This window comes from Notolepis coatsorum, assembly GCF_963971535.1.
Source record: "Notolepis coatsorum genome assembly, chromosome: 2".
NCBI classification, from domain to species: Eukaryota; Metazoa; Chordata; class Actinopteri; order Aulopiformes; family Paralepididae; genus Notolepis; species Notolepis coatsorum.
In genome coordinates, this window is record NC_140166.1 from 47427973 (window position 1) to 47447848 (window position 19876).

Genomic DNA, 19876 nt, shown 5'->3' on the forward strand with positions numbered 1-19876 from the left:
TTCTGATATCATCTACTTCCCTTATTACCCCCCTCCCCACACACACACATTTCAACGGACCCACGGTTAAGTCCTCACTGTGCACAATCTCTTGAAAAGAGAAAAATAGAAAAATCCAAACAGCTCCTCAGGCTACAGTGATTGTGATTTAACCCTTTCACTACCACACTACCAAAGGGTTAACCCTTTCACTGCTACAATACAGAAGGTTAACCCTTTCACTGCCACACGACCAAAGTCCTTTCACAACCACACTACAGAAGGTTAACCCTTTCACTACCACACTATGTTAACCTTCTGTAGTGTGGTTGTGAAAGGGTTAAGCCAAGTTTTCCCTTTCCAAGCACATCGAACAACAGAAAATCTTTAATTTGACTAACTCCTGGACGAGTGATCCAACTATCTAGCTGTATCATTAATGACCTAAAATAAAAAATAAACCTCTCATCCGTTTTTTTTTCTTTCTTTTTTACCTTTAACATGTTATAACATCAACGTACAACATTTTAACTGAGAAATGTATTCAGTCGATAATTTGTAGCTAATACACAGAATATATCCAATATAATTCATTTAATAAATAAAACAGCTTTCCGCTTCTCCCCACCACCCCACCCCAGCCCAACACCCAACACTCAAAATGTGTAATTTCTTCCAGTGGCTGAAAGCGCTCTCCCAGACAGTCCTATATGGCCCAGCTGATGTGTGTCCAGTTAATTTTGGTCTGTCCGAGAGGCAGGAGATGAGACAGTCTCAGTGAAAGTGTGCGATACCGAGGAGGGGGGGGGGGGGGGTTGTGGGTATATCCGCCTTCTATCCGTTGGTGCCGTTCTTGCTGTTGGGAGCGTTGGCGTTGACTGCGGTGCCGTCCGGCTGCTGGCTGTCTTTACGAGGGGGCATCCTCTCGTTGGCGCGGTCCAGGCCACGCGCCTCCTCAAAGTTACGGATCTTCCGCGTGGGAGAGAAGCCTTGAATGGCTGGAGGGGATACGTAGACAAGAGAGGAGGGGGTATTAGACACAACTGAAAACGACCCCTTTTTTATTAGAATTATCTGCTCATTATTCACACGGTGGCCATTTTGCTCTTATGTCATGATCAGTTTGGGATTCCCTTTCCCAACCAGAGAACAGACGGGAACAGGGTGGAAAGGAATTCCAACGTGAGCATGGCATAAGAGCAAAATGGCCTGCAAAGAGCCAGGGGTGGGTGCAAAATAATCAATTCACGTTATGAATCGCAATTCTACCTTTTTTACGATTCTGCACAGACATTTGCTGCACAAATTTCAATACTCCATAGTCCATGCTGTGACAAACGGAAGCATCAGCATCATTTACATCTATTGACTCTATTGAGTTTTTAATCATGAAGTCTAACAATTATGTTTGTACAGATAGTATTACACAGTAAACTGGTGGAAAACCACAATGTACTGAATGGGATCAAATCAAAAAAATATATTTTGTGTCTGGCAATTCCCACCTCTACAATATGCAACTATAACAATATTTATATTCCCAACTTCAATTTAGCTTGGACTGGCAACAAATCTAAATTGGGATTCCCTTCATGGATTTCCAGGTTCGTGAAAAAGGGTTGTGTAATAACAATAAAGCCTAAAAAGTGGCTGTGATCTTCATGCTTGGCTGGCTATGGTAGATCCCTCTAGCCTAGGAAAGGGGAAAAGTAGATCTCTTGCCTTGCAAACGTTGCCCACCCCCTGGTCTAATGCACGTTACAGCCCCCCCCCCCCCCCCCCCTGGTCTAATGCACGTTACAGCCCCCCCCCCCCTGGTCTAATGCACGTTACAGCCCACCCCTGGTCTAATGCACGTTACAGCCCCCCCCCCTGGTCTAATGCACGTTACAGCCCACCCTGGTCTAATGCACGTTACAGCCCCCCCCTGGTCTAATGCATGTTACAGCCCCCCCCTGGTCTAATGCACGTTACAGCCCACAAAAGACAGGGAGGACGACCAATAAACACAACACATGCTCCTAGCACCCTGCGCAACAGTGGGACACGCTACTGTACAGTAACAGCAAAACATGCTACTGTACAGTAACTGCACAACCTCACACGCTACTACTGTACAGTAACAGCAAAACACGCTACGTACAGTAACAGCATAACACCTCACACGCTACTGTACAGTAACAGCAAAACACGCTACTGTACAGTAACAGCACAACAGTGGGACACGCTACTGTACAGTAACACAACAACACCTCACACCAAACAGGACTTACGGTATGATTCCAAGAGCCAAGGAAACCAGAGAGAAAACATGAGCAAATAAGAAATACACTGTAAGTGACCGTGCAAGAAACTATGGGGAATTCAATGTTTCCAGAAGGTGAACAACAGACAGACGGTGAACAAACACCCTGACGTGAAGGTTTCACGTGGATCTACGGCTAACACAAAACAAAGGGTACCCTTGCACAACCAGATATGTGTGATCATCTTTTACTTTACTCTTAAATCGAACACTGTACTCTTTACTGTACACTTACTGTATATCTCTGTCTATTTTTACTGTATATTTTATATTAGAACGTATATACATAACATAACATAGAAAATGTATATCCCGGACCGTATATATATATTTTTTTTTTAAGCTTCATTTTTTAGCGTTTATTGCTTTTTCTGGTCAAGCATGACCGACAGAAACAGGTTGAATGGGATATAGATCAGGGGAAGACACTCTGAGAAAATACGGCGAGTCCGGGAGTCGAACTCGTGTACCCCAGATCCGTGACGCGCACGGTTGTCCCCGACGCCGAAATAGCGCCGAGATACGCGGTGAGCTACTGGAGCTCCCTCGTATTTTATTCTTAAGTCTTATTTTTTATTCTTCTTCTGGACTTTTGTTTTTGACTACCTAAATGTTTACCGTTTCATGGAACAACCTTCCAAGTAACATTAGTTCCATCAGTGGAAAGGCATGTTTTAAGAACCGACTCAGAATCTACCTACATTCTTTAGTTTAAAATAGAATGAACACGATTGTCTTAATTTCAGTCTTTTGAATTAAAAAAGAATTCTACGACCAATGAAATAGATTTAATCCTTTTGTTATTAGGATTAATAAATTATTATGGATCGCTTGATTATGTATGTGTCTATGTTTTACGTTTGTGTGTGTCTGTCTTGGACCCCGGGAAGACTAGCTCGACGTCAAGGCGTCCAGCTAACGGGGATCCTTTTAATAAACAAATAAATACTGCGAGCGATCTGTACTAGTGCCAAATTTCCCTCGGGATGAATAAAGTATTTCTATTCTATTAACGAGGCCCCTCTGCATCTCCTGGCGGCGTGCCTCGTGTCGGGGCTGGTGGCGGTGTCTGCTCCGTGATGAAAGACTGCCACGTCAACAGGAGGAGCAGACAGTGTCGCAACAAGCCAGGCCGCGTAACAGGATTAGGCTCTGGAAATATCTCCGGGAGGGGAGGTCCCCGTGGCCTGGAGCCTTATCTGAGCCACATCTACAGTAAGCAGGCTTTTCTCCGGGGTGGGGGAGCCACTCTAACCCCTGGGACCTGCTTGTAAACAAGGGACTATCCAAAGCCCAAACCCCTGCTCTATATAAAAGCCGATTTTCCCTCAGTGATTAGAGCCCTCTCTACATTAGCTTATTCCGTCAGTTTAGTAAAGGTACTGGTGATGCAAGAGCAGCCATTTACACACAGTGGTACAGGTGATTGTAATATCATTACGACTAACAGAAATGGCTGTGAGAGAGAAAAGGGTGAAACAAGTACAGGAAGTAGTTAAAAGAATAGTCTGTTCTAGAGAAAAAGAAAAAAAAAGTGAACATGAACACACAACAAAGACACACGTGGGCTAATAATCCATGTGGCCAATGCGTACCTTTTGCCTCCTCTGCCTCGAGGGTGGCTATGTAAATGTGAGTTGTGGCGAGAGGGGGGGGGGGGGGGGGGGGGGAAAGGGGATTTGTCAATGGCAGCCAGCATTATCATCACATCAGAAAGTCAGAATAAAAAAAAACACAAATCCCAATGTAATCAATGGGGCAGGAATGAACACAGGCCAGGGAACTGGCCAACACCCATGATGGCGCAGTCAAATAATATGTGTAATTCACTGCAGTCAGTGGTAAAAATGTTACACTGAGTAATGACTGAGTGGGTGGTTGGCTGGGTCAGTGGGTGGGTGAGTGAGTGAGTGGGTCAGTGGGTGAGTGAGTGAGTGAGTGAGTGGGTGAGTGGGTGGGTGGGTGAGTGAGTGAGTGAGTGAGTGAGTGAGTGAGTGATGGACTCCTACACAGAGCTACGTATGTAAGTCACAGCCTCCTAAACAGCTCTGCGCAAAAAAGCTAATATTTTTACCAAATCCAGACATCCGCAACCAAAATATTACAAATGACCAAATATTAAGCTTGTCTGAACATGAGTTATGCATTATCAGAAAAGTAAAAGGGGCTTTAGTGCTACGCCATTTCTGTGTAAGGAAACCATACCTTTATGGCTGTGTTCATAGTTTCCATGGACACAGAGAATAAACGAGGCTGCACAGATGACATGGAATTTTATTATTTATAAAAATAATTATATTATTTATTCAATATTTTAAGGGGGAAATAATGAGTATTAGCTTTGTTTACTTCCTGTTTGGGCAGACATTTGACAGTGGAATGCAAGTGGAATGTCGTCCAACTCTCATAGGAGAATGAGTGGGTGAGTGGGTGTTAAAGGGTCATGAGAGCTTAGGTGTGAAGAGATGAGGGGGGATTTGGTTGAGCTCATGGGCTAAAAGAGCCTAAGACTGACACACACACACACGCACACGTACACGCACACACACGCACACGCTATTCAAAACACACACAAAGTGATTGGTGTGTGCACGGATGAACACACACCAAACAGGCACACACACACATGCACATTGCCATCGGTTGCACAGGTATGGGACTTGAATGCTGAACTCATGATTAGATGATCAAATCTTCTGAAATGTGTTGATTGGACCATGTCTCTCTCCTCTCAGAGAAATGGCTCTGATGTGTTGATGATGAATGAGAGTTCTGGTTGAGAGATATCGGCTTCCAGCTACAGGAACCTCAGCCACAAACAATCTCTCCATTCCAGCGCTGCATAATGACGCGCCCTGTTTGGTGACACTTGCAAAACAACTCTAATGGTGCAACTAGCCTTGAGTGAAGCCTTGCATGTCCAGGAAGGGACACATGCGTTTTGGAATCTTCTCTCACATTAGCTGGGAAGACAGTGCTGTTAAAAAAAGGAACAGGCTTCTGAGGAATTACAGGCCGGACTGTGAGATGTTTTTTCCCTTCTCTTTTGGTGTCATCCTGTGGAAAAGCTGCGACTGGGGAGCGGACCCAGACAATGGCATTCTGTGGAAAAGGTCAGATGGGGGCGTGGCTTCTCCTCTGACCGGTCTGCCTGCAGCCCCTCTGTCCACCTCCAGCGTGGCGGGAAACGTCCCGGCTCTCTCTCTGCGAGTTGACAGGCCCCTCTGGCACATCAGGTCCTGGCTCTGACCTTTAGATCAGGGGGCTGGCGGACCTCCTTGCCCCACAGCTCTGCCCAAAGGCTTTCCGCCACGGGGGGGGGGGGGGGGGGGCTCAATCCAAAGTCTAGTCAAAGCTTCCTGCTGTGGGCATGCCACCATTGATCTAACACCCTGCAAAGAGACTGCCAGGTTGTGACTATGCAGAGGGAAGCCTCATGCCACCTTTCTCTATACGGGACATCAAGGAGAGACCTCTTTAGGTCTACTACCATCAGTGGACCAATGGTACTATCTGGCTCTCAAACGGTTGTCCAATGGACGAGTGTTGGAGAAGAGTTAGCGGGTTCTTTCTTTATTATTTGAGGAATGTGCGTATGTTCCGCTTATGATTATGCTATGGATTCCTACAGTGATGGCCCATTATTTATTAAAATTTGTATGCCTTTCTACTGCTACTTTTCCTCCGAACACTGTAGCACAAACAGAGGTTCATGCTATCTCCCCCAGACCAGGACCCGACCGGCTTCCCACCCACGAACACTGCCAATTGTGTTCATAGAGTCGCCCGTGATGGCCCGATTATTCATAAAAATAATACAGCAACTGAATAATAGCCGTGTGTGTTCAGTGCCAATATATCTTGGTTTGATAGGCCATTCAAATGTTTCAAAAACAGCCCACTGATCTCACACAATACCCACACCTTCCCTGAGAACTGGAGCTGCAGTAGCAGCCAGCTACCATCCTTCCCTGATAACTGGAACTGCAGTAGCATCCAGCTACCATCCTTCCCTGATAACTGAAGCTTCAGTAGCAGCCAGCTACCATCCTTCCCCGAGAGCTGAAGCTTCAGTAGCATCCAGCTACCATCCTTCCCTGAGAACAGGAGCTTCAGTAGCAGCCAGCTACCATCCTTCCCTGAGAGCTGAAGCTTCAGTAGCATCCAGCTACCATCATTCCCTGATAACTGAAGCTTCAGTAGCATCCAGCTACCATCCTTCCCTGAGAACTGGAGCTGCAGTAGCAGCCAGCTACCATCCTTCCCTGAGAACAGGAGCTTCAGTAGCATCCAGCTACTAACCTTTGCACATGTGTGCCATGTTCAGCTCTATTCGTCGAAGAGAAGCCATGAGCTTGAGTGGGAACAGCACTTTTCCATATCGCCACTGTGACTTCACCTCTAGGGCCTTTATTTTCTTTACCGCTTACCCCCCCATCTTACGGACTTCAATACATACAACAACCATGTATCTTGGATGTTAAGGGCCATGCGGAGACAGTGCTGTTAAGTCAGGGAGAATGGTGCAGTGTTTATAGGTTAATGGTGCTTCCCTGGGGGAGTGCCAGACCGACTGGTTAGACAGTAGCTGCTGAAAGGGTGAACCATGGAAAATGAGGTGAAGGGAGAAGGATGAAAGACACTTACCGGTCTCCAACATCTGCTTGCCCCCGGACAACACTCCCAAAGGCAGGGTCCCAGTGGGTGTCAGCCCTTTCAGTTGTAGCACACTCTCACTCTCCTCCCTAGTGCAAAAACACAAGAAAATTCAAAACTGAAAAATGAAAAGAGCCCACCTGTTCTGCACATGGGCCAGTGATGCAACTACGTATGTAGCCCTCACACGTTTTTAGTGTTCACTTCAAAAAGGAATATTTTTCTACACAGTAAATTTTGCAGAGTCAATTTTACTCAAACTGAGTACATTTTACTCAAAGTGAGTAAAATGTACTCAGTTTGAGTAAAATGTATTCAGTTTGAGTAAAATGTACTCTGCGAAATGTACTGTGTAAAGTCAGTTACAAATTCATACACTTGTTGTTATGTTATCTAACATTGTTTTATTCTATTGGGTGCAGAGAGTTGGTGGTGATCTATTCCATAGCAAGCGTGTCATTTGTGATGAGCTGCAAGCAACCTGGCTACAGGAATCACCCTGGCTACAAGAATCACCCTGGCTACAGGAATCACCCTGGCTACAGGAATCACCCTGGCTACAAGAATCACCCTGGCTACAGGAATCACCCTGGCTACAGGAATCACCCTGGCTACAAGAATCACCCTGGCTACAGGAATCACCCTGGCTACAGGAATCACCCTGGCTACAGGAATCACCCTGGCTACAAGAATCACCCTGGCTACAGGAATCACCCTGGCTACAAGAATCACCCTGGCTACAGGAATCACCCTGGCTACAGGAATCACCCTGGCTACAAGAATCACCCTGGCTACAGGAAACAGGAATCACCCTGGCTACAGGAAACAGGAATCACCCTGGCTACAGGAATCACCCTGGCTACAAGAATCACCCCCTTTCTTGCCACCTCGACACGTGCTTCAACCAGAGCACTGTAGGCCGTAAGGTGAAGGCTGTATCGTTTCATCCCGTTCCCACCTCGGCGGACTACTCAATTTTCACTCTGGGTGAAAGATATATTGGTGTAGATTTAGGAATAAAAAGTTCTCCATTTACAATCCTGCCCGTTTTGTGCAATCAGAATTTTAATGTCGGGACTAGATCTTTCCTCTCGAACGGATACTTGGTCACCAGTGAGTTTTATTTGATGTAATTGGTGCGAGTTCGGTCACATATATTGTGCTCGACCAATATGAGTGATTTTCCAGAAATAGTTTTTTTTTAATTTACTTACCATGTTATGGCAAACAAAGAATTCTGACATTTTCCCTTGACGGTCGCAGCAAAAAAAAAAAGATCGGGCCCTCAAGCCCATGCACACACGTAACGGCACTTTGCGAGTGTCTAGCGGCTCAGGGCTGCATTCGCTGAACATATAAATTATAGATCTATTTGTTGCCGTTCGAACACCACCTCACTCGACCAAATCCGTGCCTCGTTTCTCGAGTTACATGACGATATGTCAGGCGAGCGTCTTTTTACGCGCCGCGCGTCAGATGACAACCCCATACTCCAGTCGATCCAGAACTGCCAATCATCTGCTGATGGCGAAAATGACTGGTCAGCGTTGTACCCAATGAGTGTACCTTTCCAACGATACCCCACGTGGGGGGGGGTGGGGGTGGGGTGCAAATACAGGAAGTAGGTGAAAGTTGACGAGCGAAAACGAGAAGTGAAGCACACTTCAGAATGAACGGCCGTGGATGAGGAAATGGATTTGAGAGTTTTTTTTATTTTTATTTTTACACTGTAACCGAACCTCTCTCAAAGACTAATTTCTGAACGGGTTTTTACAAAAAATATTATAAAATATGCCAGTGAGTAAGCTCACAAAATCAATCGCTACAGGAAAATGACGAAACTCAGAGTCATACCTGTCCTAGCCTACAAGTGTGTCCTCTTCCAGCAAATGGTACTCAGCCTGGTATTGAATCAGTATTTTAAGATTTAATTGTGCTGTTACTCCATGCTCCATTCATTTCCTCGTTGAGCTCTCTCAGTATAGTACAGACAGGTTGACGCGGAAGCATTTGGAAATTGCGGGAGGCCAATGAGTCTATCTGGAGAGACTAAACAGTAAACTAGAGCCACACAGCCAGAGGGCGGCTTCACGTCTTGCCCACTGGCCAAGTCTGACAGGCTAACGGCAGCAGCATTAATCTGGAATAACGTCTAATGTCGTTACACCGCCTAAGTGCCTCATGACTCATCTGGTGGCAGCCCATTCATCGTGGCAGAGCAGCGCAGCGTTTTTTTAAACACAACTTCATTGCCCACTCGACTGAATTCATTAATTTTACCAACTCTCCCGTCTACACCATCCTCTCGTTTTCACATGTTCTGCTTTTATTTATCCCTCCAATCTCATTACAATCAAAGTGTCATGTGATAAAGCCTTTCTGGGTTTAGTGATTTTCAGAAAAAGTTAATTATTATTATTATTATTAATAATAATAATAATAATAATAATAATAATAATAATAATAATAATAATAATAATAAATCACACACACATACTGACTGGTGCCAAATTAAAAGGAAAAACCAGAACAAATGAGTGGAAAAACAAACGAAGATGCTTCCATACAGGTGTACTGAATGATACAATTAAGCAATTAAATTAATGGCGTGCTCTGTGGCAGGTATGAAAATGCAGAGCAGGCCCTGTTGACCTTGGTTTTGGATCAAGATGGCAAGAGTAAAATATCTACTGTAAGTGACTTTGAAAGAGGGTTCGTTACTTGAGCCTGCATGGCAGGAGCTTAGTGTGAGGAGCTTCACAAAGAACATTACTATCATGATGGGAGTGGTCTCTTTCAGGATGACAACACCCCCATCCACAGGACACTAACCCTAACCCATCCACAGGACACTAACCCATCCACAGGACACTAACCCTAACCCATCCACAGGACACTAAGCCATCCACAGGACACTAACCCATCCACAGGACACTAACCCTAACCCACCCACAGGACACTAACCCTAACCCACCCACAGGACACTAACCCTAACCCATCCACAGGACACTAACCCTAACCCATCCACAGGACACTAACCCATCCACAGGACACTAACCCATCCACAGGACACTAACCCATCCACAGGACACTAACCCATCCACAGGACACTAACCCTAACCCATCCACAGGACACTAACCCATCCACAGGACACTAACCCTAACCCATCCACAGGACACTAACCCATCCACAGGACACTAACCCATCCACAGGACACTAACCCATCCACAGGACACTAACCCTAACCCATCCACAGGACACTAACCCTAACCCATCCACAGGACACTAACCCATCCACAGGACACTAACCCATCCACAGGACACTAACCCATCCACAGGACACTAACCCATCCACAGGACACTAACCCTAACCCATCCACAGGACACTAACCCATCCACAGGACACTAACCCATCCACAGGACACTAACCCTAACCCATCCACAGGACACTAACCCATCCACAGGACACTAACCCATCCACAGGACACTAACCCATCCACAGGACACTAACCCATCCACAGGACACTAACCCATCCACAGGACACTAACCCACCCACAGGACACTAACCCATCCACAGGACACTAACCCTAACCCATCCACAGGACACTAACCCATCCACAGGACACTAACCCATCCACAGGACACTAACCCATCCACAGGACACTAACACTAACCCATCCACAGGACACTAACCCATCCACAGGACACTAACCCATCCACAGGACACTAACCCATCCACAGGACACTAACCCATCCACAGGACACTAACCCTAACCCATCCACAGGACACTAACCCTAACCCATCCACAGGACACTAACCCTAACCCATCCACAGGACACTAACCCTAACCCATCCACAGGACACTAACACTAACCCATCCACAGGACACTAACCCATCCACAGGACACTAACCCTAACCCATCCACAGGACACTAACCCATCCACAGGACACTAACCCATCCACAGGACACTAACCCATCCACAGGACACTAACCCATCCACAGGACACTAACCCACCCACAGGACACTAACCCATCCACAGGACACTAACCCTAACCCATCCACAGGACACTAACCCATCCACAGGACACTAACCCATCCACAGGACACTAACCCATCCACAGGACACTAACCCATCCACAGGACACTAACCCTAACCCACCCACAGGACACTAACACTAACCCATCCACAGGACACTAACCCATCCACAGGACACTAACCCATCCACAGGACACTAACCCTAACCCATCCACAGGACACTAACCCATCCACAGGACACTAACCCTAACCCATCCACAGGACACTAACCCTAACCCATCCACAGGACACTAACCCACCCACAGGACACTAACCCACCCACAGGACACTAACCCATCCACAGGACACTAACCCATCCACAGGACACTAACCCATCCACAGGACACTAACCCACCCACAGGACACTAACACTAACCCATCCACAGGACACTAACCCATCCACAGGACACTAACCCATCCACAGGACACTAACCCATCCACAGGACACTAACCCTAACCCATCCACAGGACACTAACCCATCCACAGGACACTAACCCACCCACAGGACACTAACCCATCCACAGGACACTAACCCACCCACAGGACACTAACCCATCCACAGGACACTAACCCATCCACAGGACACTAACCCATCCACAGGACACTAACACTAACCCATCCACAGGACACTAACCCATCCACAGGACACTAACTCTAACCCACCCACAGGACACTAACCCATCCACAGGACACTAACTCTAACCCACCCACAGGACACTAACCCATCCACAGGACACTAACCCATCCACAGGACACTAACTCTAACCCACCCACAGGACACTAACCCATCCACAGGACACTAACCCATCCACAGGACACTAACCCATCCACAGGACACTAACCCATCCACAGGACACTAACCCATCCACAGGACACTAACCCATCCACAGGACACTAACCCATCCACAGGACACTAACCCATTCACAGGACACTAACTCTAACCCATCCACAGGACACTAACCCATCCACAGGACACTAACCCATCCACAGGACACTAACCCTAACCCATCCACAGGACACTAACTCTAACCCATCCACAGGACACTAACTCTAACCCACCCACAGGACACTAACCCTAACCCATCCACAGGACACTAACCCTAACCCATCCACAGGACACTAACCCATCCACAGGACACTAACTCTAACCCATCCACAGGACACTAACACTAACCCATCCACAGGACACTAACACTAACCCATCCACAGGACACTAACCCATCCACAGGACACTAACTCTAACCCATCCACAGGACACTAACACTAACCCATCCACAGGACACTAACCTAACCCATCCACAGGACACTAACACTAACCCATCCACAGGACACTAACACTAACCCATCCACAGGACACTAACACTAACCCATCCACAGGACACTAACCTAACCCATCCACAGGACACTAACACTAACCCATCCACAGGACACTAACACTAACCCATCCACAGGACACTAACACTAACCCATCCACAGGACACTAACCCACCCACAGGACACTAACCCATCCACAGGACACTAACCCATCCACAGGACACTAACCCATCCACAGGACACTAACCCATCCACAGGACACTAACCCATCCACAGGACACTAACACTAACCCATCCACAGGACACTAACCCATCCACAGGACACTAACTCTAACCCACCCACAGGACACTAACCCATCCACAGGACACTAACTCTAACCCACCCACAGGACACTAACCCATCCACAGGACACTAACCCATCCACAGGACACTAACTCTAACCCACCCACAGGACACTAACCCATCCACAGGACACTAACCCATCCACAGGACACTAACCCATCCACAGGACACTAACACTAACCCATCCACAGGACACTAACCCATCCACAGGACACTAACCCATCCACAGGACACTAACCCATCCACAGGACACTAACCCATCCACAGGACACTAACCCATCCACAGGACACTAACCCATCCACAGGACACTAACCCATTCACAGGACACTAACTCTAACCCATCCACAGGACACTAACCCATCCACAGGACACTAACCCATCCACAGGACACTAACCCTAACCCATCCACAGGACACTAACTCTAACCCATCCACAGGACACTAACTCTAACCCACCCACAGGACACTAACCCTAACCCATCCACAGGACACTAACCCTAACCCATCCACAGGACACTAACTCTAACCCATCCACAGGACACTAACACTAACCCATCCACAGGACACTAACCCATCCACAGGACACTAACTCTAACCCATCCACAGGACACTAACCTAACCCATCCACAGGACACTAACACTAACCCATCCACAGGACACTAACACTAACCCATCCACAGGACACTAACACTAACCCATCCACAGGACACTAACCTAACCCATCCACAGGACACTAACCCACCCACAGGACACTAACACTAACCCATCCACAGGACACTAACCCACCCACAGGACACTAACCCATCCACAGGACACTAACCCATCCACAGGACACTAACACTAACCCATCCACAGGACACTAACCCACCCACAGGACACTAACCCATCCACAGGACACTAACCCATCCACAGGACACTAACCCATCCACAGGACACTAACTCTAACCCATCCACAGGACACTAACACTAACCCATCCACAGGACACTAACTCTAACCCATCCACAGGACACTAACACTAACCCATCCACAGGACACTAACTCTAACCCATCCACAGGACACTAACACTAACCCATCCACAGGACACTAACACTAACCCATCCACAGGACACTAACCCTAACCCATCCACAGGACACTAACCCATCCACAGGACACTAACCCTAACCCATCCACAGGACACTAACTCTAACCCACCCACAGGACACTAACCCATCCACAGGACACTAACTCTAACCCATCCACAGGACACTAACCCATCCACAGGACACTAACCCTAACCCATCCACAGGACACTAACCCTAACCCATCCACAGGACACTAACCCACCCACAGGACACTAACCCATCCACAGGACACTAACCCATCCACAGGACACTAACCCTAACCCATCCACAGGACACTAACTCTAACCCACCCACAGGACACTAACCCATCCACAGGACACTAACTCTAACCCATCCACAGGACACTAACCCATCCACAGGACACTAACCCTAACCCATCCACAGGACACTAACCCTAACCCATCCACAGGACACTAACCCATCCACAGGACACTAACACTAACCCATCCACAGGACACTAACCCATCCACAGGACACTAACACTAACCCATCCACAGGACACTAACTCTAACCCATCCACAGGACACTAACCCTAACCCATCCACAGGACACTAACCCATCCACAGGACACTAACCCTAACCCATCCACAGGACACTAACTCTAACCCACCCACAGGACACTAACCCATCCACAGGACACTAACTCTAACCCATCCACAGGACACTAACTCTAACCCATCCACAGGACACTAACTCTAACCCATCCACAGGACACTAACCCATCCACAGGACACTAACCCACCCACAGGACACTAACCCATCCACAGGACACTAACCCTAACCCATCCACAGGACACTAACCCATCCACAGGACACTAACCCATCCACAGGACACTAACCCATCCACAGGACACTAACCCATCCACAGGACACTAACCCATCCACAGGACACTAACCCATCCACAGGACACTAACCCACCCACAGGACACTAACCCATCCACAGGACACTAACCCTAACCCATCCACAGGACACTAACCCATCCACAGGACACTAACCCATCCACAGGACACTAACCCATCCACAGGACACTAACCCATCCACAGGACACTAACCCATCCACAGGACACTAACCCATCCACAGGACACTAACCCTAACCCATTGATGAGTGTGAAAATTATGTGAATCATTATGCTATGGCCTTCGCAGTAACCAGATCATAACCCAATCAAACACCTCTGGGGAGATTTTGGACCGATGTGTTAGACAACGCTCTCCACCACCATCATCAAAACACCAAATGAGGGAATATCTTTTGGAAGAACGGTGTTCCATCCAGTAGAGACTTGTTTAATTTGTCACCCATCTGTAAGACATATACATATATTCCGTTTATTTATTTATTTAAAAATGTTTTAATGGAGGAGAGATACTGACCTGAGGACTGAGAAGACTCGTGCCATTTTCCCAACCGCGCGGATCTTGTTCCGGATTACCTCCTTGCGCATCGCTGTGGCGCCACCTCGAATGAACGGACAAACTTAATCAGAGACGCGGCACATTGAACACGGTTACGTGTTCTAAGACCATGTGAGGAGAGAGAACGGGGGGCAGCAGAGTGACCACTTTCAGCACAGGGGTGAACAGATAGACCCGACATGGCACAGTTTACATTTAGGGCTGTCAAATTAACACATACATGTTTTATTCATTTAATTAATAACATTTGTATTAATTTGAAAACCGTAACGCATTCGGAAAAAGAAAGCTACACCATGCTTGATAATATGCTTTGCGTTAATTGCGATTAATCACAACCTAGCATGCGATTAATGCATTCACATTTTCCATAACCAGCCCTATTTACATGAAAAGGGGTGAACTTCGTAGGGCACCATATCCACCCTCACCTTCACACTGGTCGTCACATTCTGACATGAGCTCGTCATCAGAACAGATGTTCAGCACGTTGACTAGCATCTCTGTCACTGTGGAGGAGAGAGAGAGACAGAGACAAACAGAGTGAGAGAGACAGAGATAGAGAAACAGCGAGAGAGAGAGAGATAGAGACAAACAGAGTGAGAGAGACAGAGATAGAGAAACAGCGAGAGAGAGATAGAGACAAACAGAGTGAGAGAGAGAGACAGATAGATAGAGAAACAGAGAGAGAGATAGAGACAAACAGAGTGAGAGAGACAGAGATAGAGAAACAGCGAGAGAGAGAGATAGAGACAAACAAAGTGAGAGAGATAGAGAAACAGCGAGAGAGAGAGATAGAGACAAACAAAGTGAGAGAGACAGAGATAGAGAAACAGCGAGAGAGAGATAGAGACAAACAGAGTGAGAGAGAGAGACAGAGATAGATAGAGAAACAGAGAGAGAGATAGAGACAAACAGAGTGAGAGAGAGAGAGAGAGAGAGAGAGAGAGAGAGAGAGAGAGAGAGAGAGAGAGAGAGAGAGAGAGAGAGAGAGACAGAGAGTAGGGATGCTCGATATTGGCTTTTTTACCGATACCGATATACCGATATTGTCCAGCTCTTAATTTCCGATACCGATATCAACCGATATATGCAGGGTTACCCCCCCCCCCAAAATGGAATAATTTCAGGTAATTAACATTACATATCTCTTGTTGTGGAATTAACACAACATTATGCATACTTTTGACAATAAATAAAATCAGAATTTGTTCTTACTTGCTTGCCTGGGTAAATAAAGGTTATAGAAATGTTAAAATAAATAAAAAAATTGAAAACCGATACCGATATTTTCCGATATCACATTTTAATGCCGATATCGGCCGATAATATCGGACATCCCTAACAGAGATAGATAGAGAAACAGAGAGAGAGAGATAGAGACAAGACAACAGAGGTTGTATTCGTATATGGTGGTTTAATATGGGTTTTACAGGTTAATACTTCCCTCGTAATGCACAACACAGCTACCTGCTAATATGCTCGCTTCACGACAACCTAACGTCCGGTCCGTCCTCCCATATCTCCCGGGGGGAAACAAGTAACAACACCCCCCAGCTAAACGGAGCAACACATAGCTTATTATACATGTGAACGGTCGGGTCTGGTGTGGGGTGCTAAGCGATTGTCGTTAAGCGACAGACGATCGCATCGCCAGGCGACGTCGGTCGCCCGCCGTGTGCATTGGACTTAAGGGTTAACAGGGCTTATTCCTAGCTTTCCTCACCCCGCTGCCAGACAAAAGCATGCACGGGGGGAGTGAACACATACCTTTCTCCCCAACAAAAGGCAGAGACCACGTGAAGACGTCCATGAAGTTGGGCAGCCAGTAAGGGTGAGGAGAGCAGTTGAACTGTCGGATGTTCATCACGTTGTTCTCGTATTTTAAAACAGCAGCTGGTTGTTGCGATGGTAGGAAGGGAGAGAGAGAGGGAGAGAGTGACGAAGAGAGTCAAGGGGGAGGTTTTTTAGATCTTTACCAGGGGACATGTGGGGAACCCTGACCTACAACGAGACCAGGAGAGAAAGTTGGACAAACCTTTGTTGTTGTAGACGTCTAGGTAATTTGGAGCAGAGAATATTGTGATTAATGAGGGGAAGCCCGTGGTCTGGCTTTTTCTGTACATCCGATACCTGGAGGTCAGCAGACACAAGACACTCAATTAGATGTTCAGAGAGAGATACTGATACGCTACACACAATACTATAGTAAATATACTGATATTCTACATACAATACTATAGTAAATATACTGATATTCTACATACAATACTATAGTAAATATACTGATATGCTACATACAATACTATAGTAAATATACTGATACGCTACATACAATAATATAGTAAATATACTGATACACTACACACAATAATATAGTAAATATACTGATACACTACACACAATACTATAGTAAATATACTGATACACTACATACAATACTATAGTAAATATACTGATACACTACATACAATACTATAATAAATATACTGATACACTACATACAATACTATAGTAAATATACTGATACGCTTCATACAATACTATAGTAAATATACTGATACACTACATACAATACTATAGTAAATATACTGATACGCTTCATACAATACTATAGTAAATATACTGATACACTACATACAATACTATAGTAAATATACTGATACGCTTCATACAATACTATAGTAAATATACTGATACACTACATACAATACTATAGTAAATATACTGATACGCTTCATACAATACTATAGTAAATATACTGATACACTACATACAATACTATAGTAAATATACTGATACACTACATACAATACTATAGTAAATATACTGATACGCTTCATACAATACTATAGTAAATATACTGATACACTACATACAATACTATAGTAAATATACTGATACGCTTCATACAATACTATAGTAAATATACTGATACACTACATACAATACTATAGTAAATATACTGATACACTACATACAATACTATAGTAAATATACTGATACGCTTCATACAATACTATAGTAAATATACTGATACACTACATACAATACTATAGTAAATATACTGATACACTACATACAATACTATAGTAAATATACTGATACGCTTCATACAATACTATAGTAAATATACTGATACACTACATACAATACTATAGTAAATATACTGATACGCTTCATACAATACTATAGTAAATATACTGATACACTACATACAATACTATAGTAAATATACTGATACACTACACACAATACTATAGTAAATATACTGATACACTACATATAATACTAGCGTAAATATACTGATACGCTACATACAATACTACTACATACAATACTATAGTAAATATACTCACTGATACGCTACATACAATACTATAGTAAATATACTGATACGCTACATACAATACTACTACACACAATACTATAGTAAATATACTGATACGCCACATACAATACTATAGTAAATATACTGATACGCCACATACAATACTATAGAAAATGTACTCATACTTATATGCCACATACAATACTATAGTAAATGTACTCATACTTATATGCCACATACAATACTATAGTAAATATACTGATACGCCACATACAATACTATAGTAAATATACTGATACGCCACATACAATACTATAGTAAATGTACTCATACTTATATGCCACATACAATACTATAGTAAATGTACTCATACTTATATGCCACATACAATACTATAGTAAATATACTGATACGCCACATACAATACTATAGTAAATGTACTCATACTTATATGCCACATACAATACTATAGTAAATATAATCATACTGATCAGTACTGATACTGAAGAGGAAGGAAGTAAGGAAGACTCACCCTGCATCCTGTGCTTCATGGGCCCTTATTACTGATAATAAGTTATTATTTACCAAAAAGTCACATACTGCTGTGTAACTGCAAAGAGAGAAAGAGAGAAAGAGAGAAAGACAGAGACATGTTAGAACAGTCAGCGGTCAAAACGTATTACTAGCTGTGATCTCACAGGCTCAGGTCTGGCAACATTATGAAACTGCAGCACGGCCCTTTTGAGGAACAATGTGGGGCCCAATTTCACTCACTGTCTGTGGAAATACATGTTTAAATCAGTGTGTCCTGCCCTCTGGCCTCTCGAATGATGCCGTGCGTCCAGAGCCTGGTGGTATTTAAAGGCCTGTGTTGACTCTTCCAGAGAAGAGGAGAAAAAAGAGGAGAGGCACAGACTGGCTGAGGTGGAAGAGGCTACTGCGGACTGATTTGACTACCTTCCCATCTCACCACACCCCACCTCCCTGGAGTGACTGCTCAGGCAATTATCCGCCCACGTGCATTTTAATAGCGTGCAGTGAAAAGGGATGCCATGATGTGGACCAATCAAACAGAGCACTGGGAAGAACGGTACAGAAAACAGGGTATAACTTTGTGCCCAAACTTTGAATTCCCTTTGAGCGAGTGCAGAGCCCAGTCTTAGAGCCTCGAGCCAGAGCCCAGTCTTAGAGCCAGAGCCCAGTCTTAGAGCCAGAGCCCAGTCTTAGAGCCAGAGTCCAGTCTTAGAGCCAGAGCCCAGTCTTAGAGCCAGAGCCCAGTCTTAGAGCCTCGAGCCAGAGCCCAGTCTTAGAGCCAGAGTCCA

At 45.3% G+C, this 19876-nt stretch overlaps 1 protein-coding gene across 3 annotated transcripts in view; it reads right to left on the reverse strand.

Annotated features, from left to right (window-relative positions):
• Positions 1 to 592: 592 nt before the first annotated feature.
• ppp3cca (protein phosphatase 3, catalytic subunit, gamma isozyme, a) overlaps positions 593 to 19876 on the reverse strand; it is a 128577-nt gene continuing 109293 nt past the window's right edge. Inside the window, exons 7-14 of one of the 3 annotated variants that reach the window (XM_084337925.1) lie at positions 19087 to 19164; positions 17262 to 17356; positions 16994 to 17119; positions 15655 to 15732; positions 15182 to 15254; positions 6932 to 7029; positions 3880 to 3906; positions 593 to 977 (exon numbers count right to left, since the gene is read on the reverse strand). In XM_084337925.1, the coding sequence (XP_084194051.1) occupies positions 814 to 977; positions 3880 to 3906; positions 6932 to 7029; positions 15182 to 15254; positions 15655 to 15732; positions 16994 to 17119; positions 17262 to 17356; positions 19087 to 19164 (739 nt within the window). In that variant the 3' untranslated portion in view covers positions 593 to 813. Of the gene's footprint in view, positions 978 to 3879; positions 3907 to 6931; positions 7030 to 15181; positions 15267 to 15654; positions 15733 to 16993; positions 17120 to 17261; positions 17357 to 19086; positions 19165 to 19876 lie in introns of all 3 variants that reach the window. The other 2 variants (XM_084337924.1, XM_084337926.1) reach the window with 2 other exon arrangements.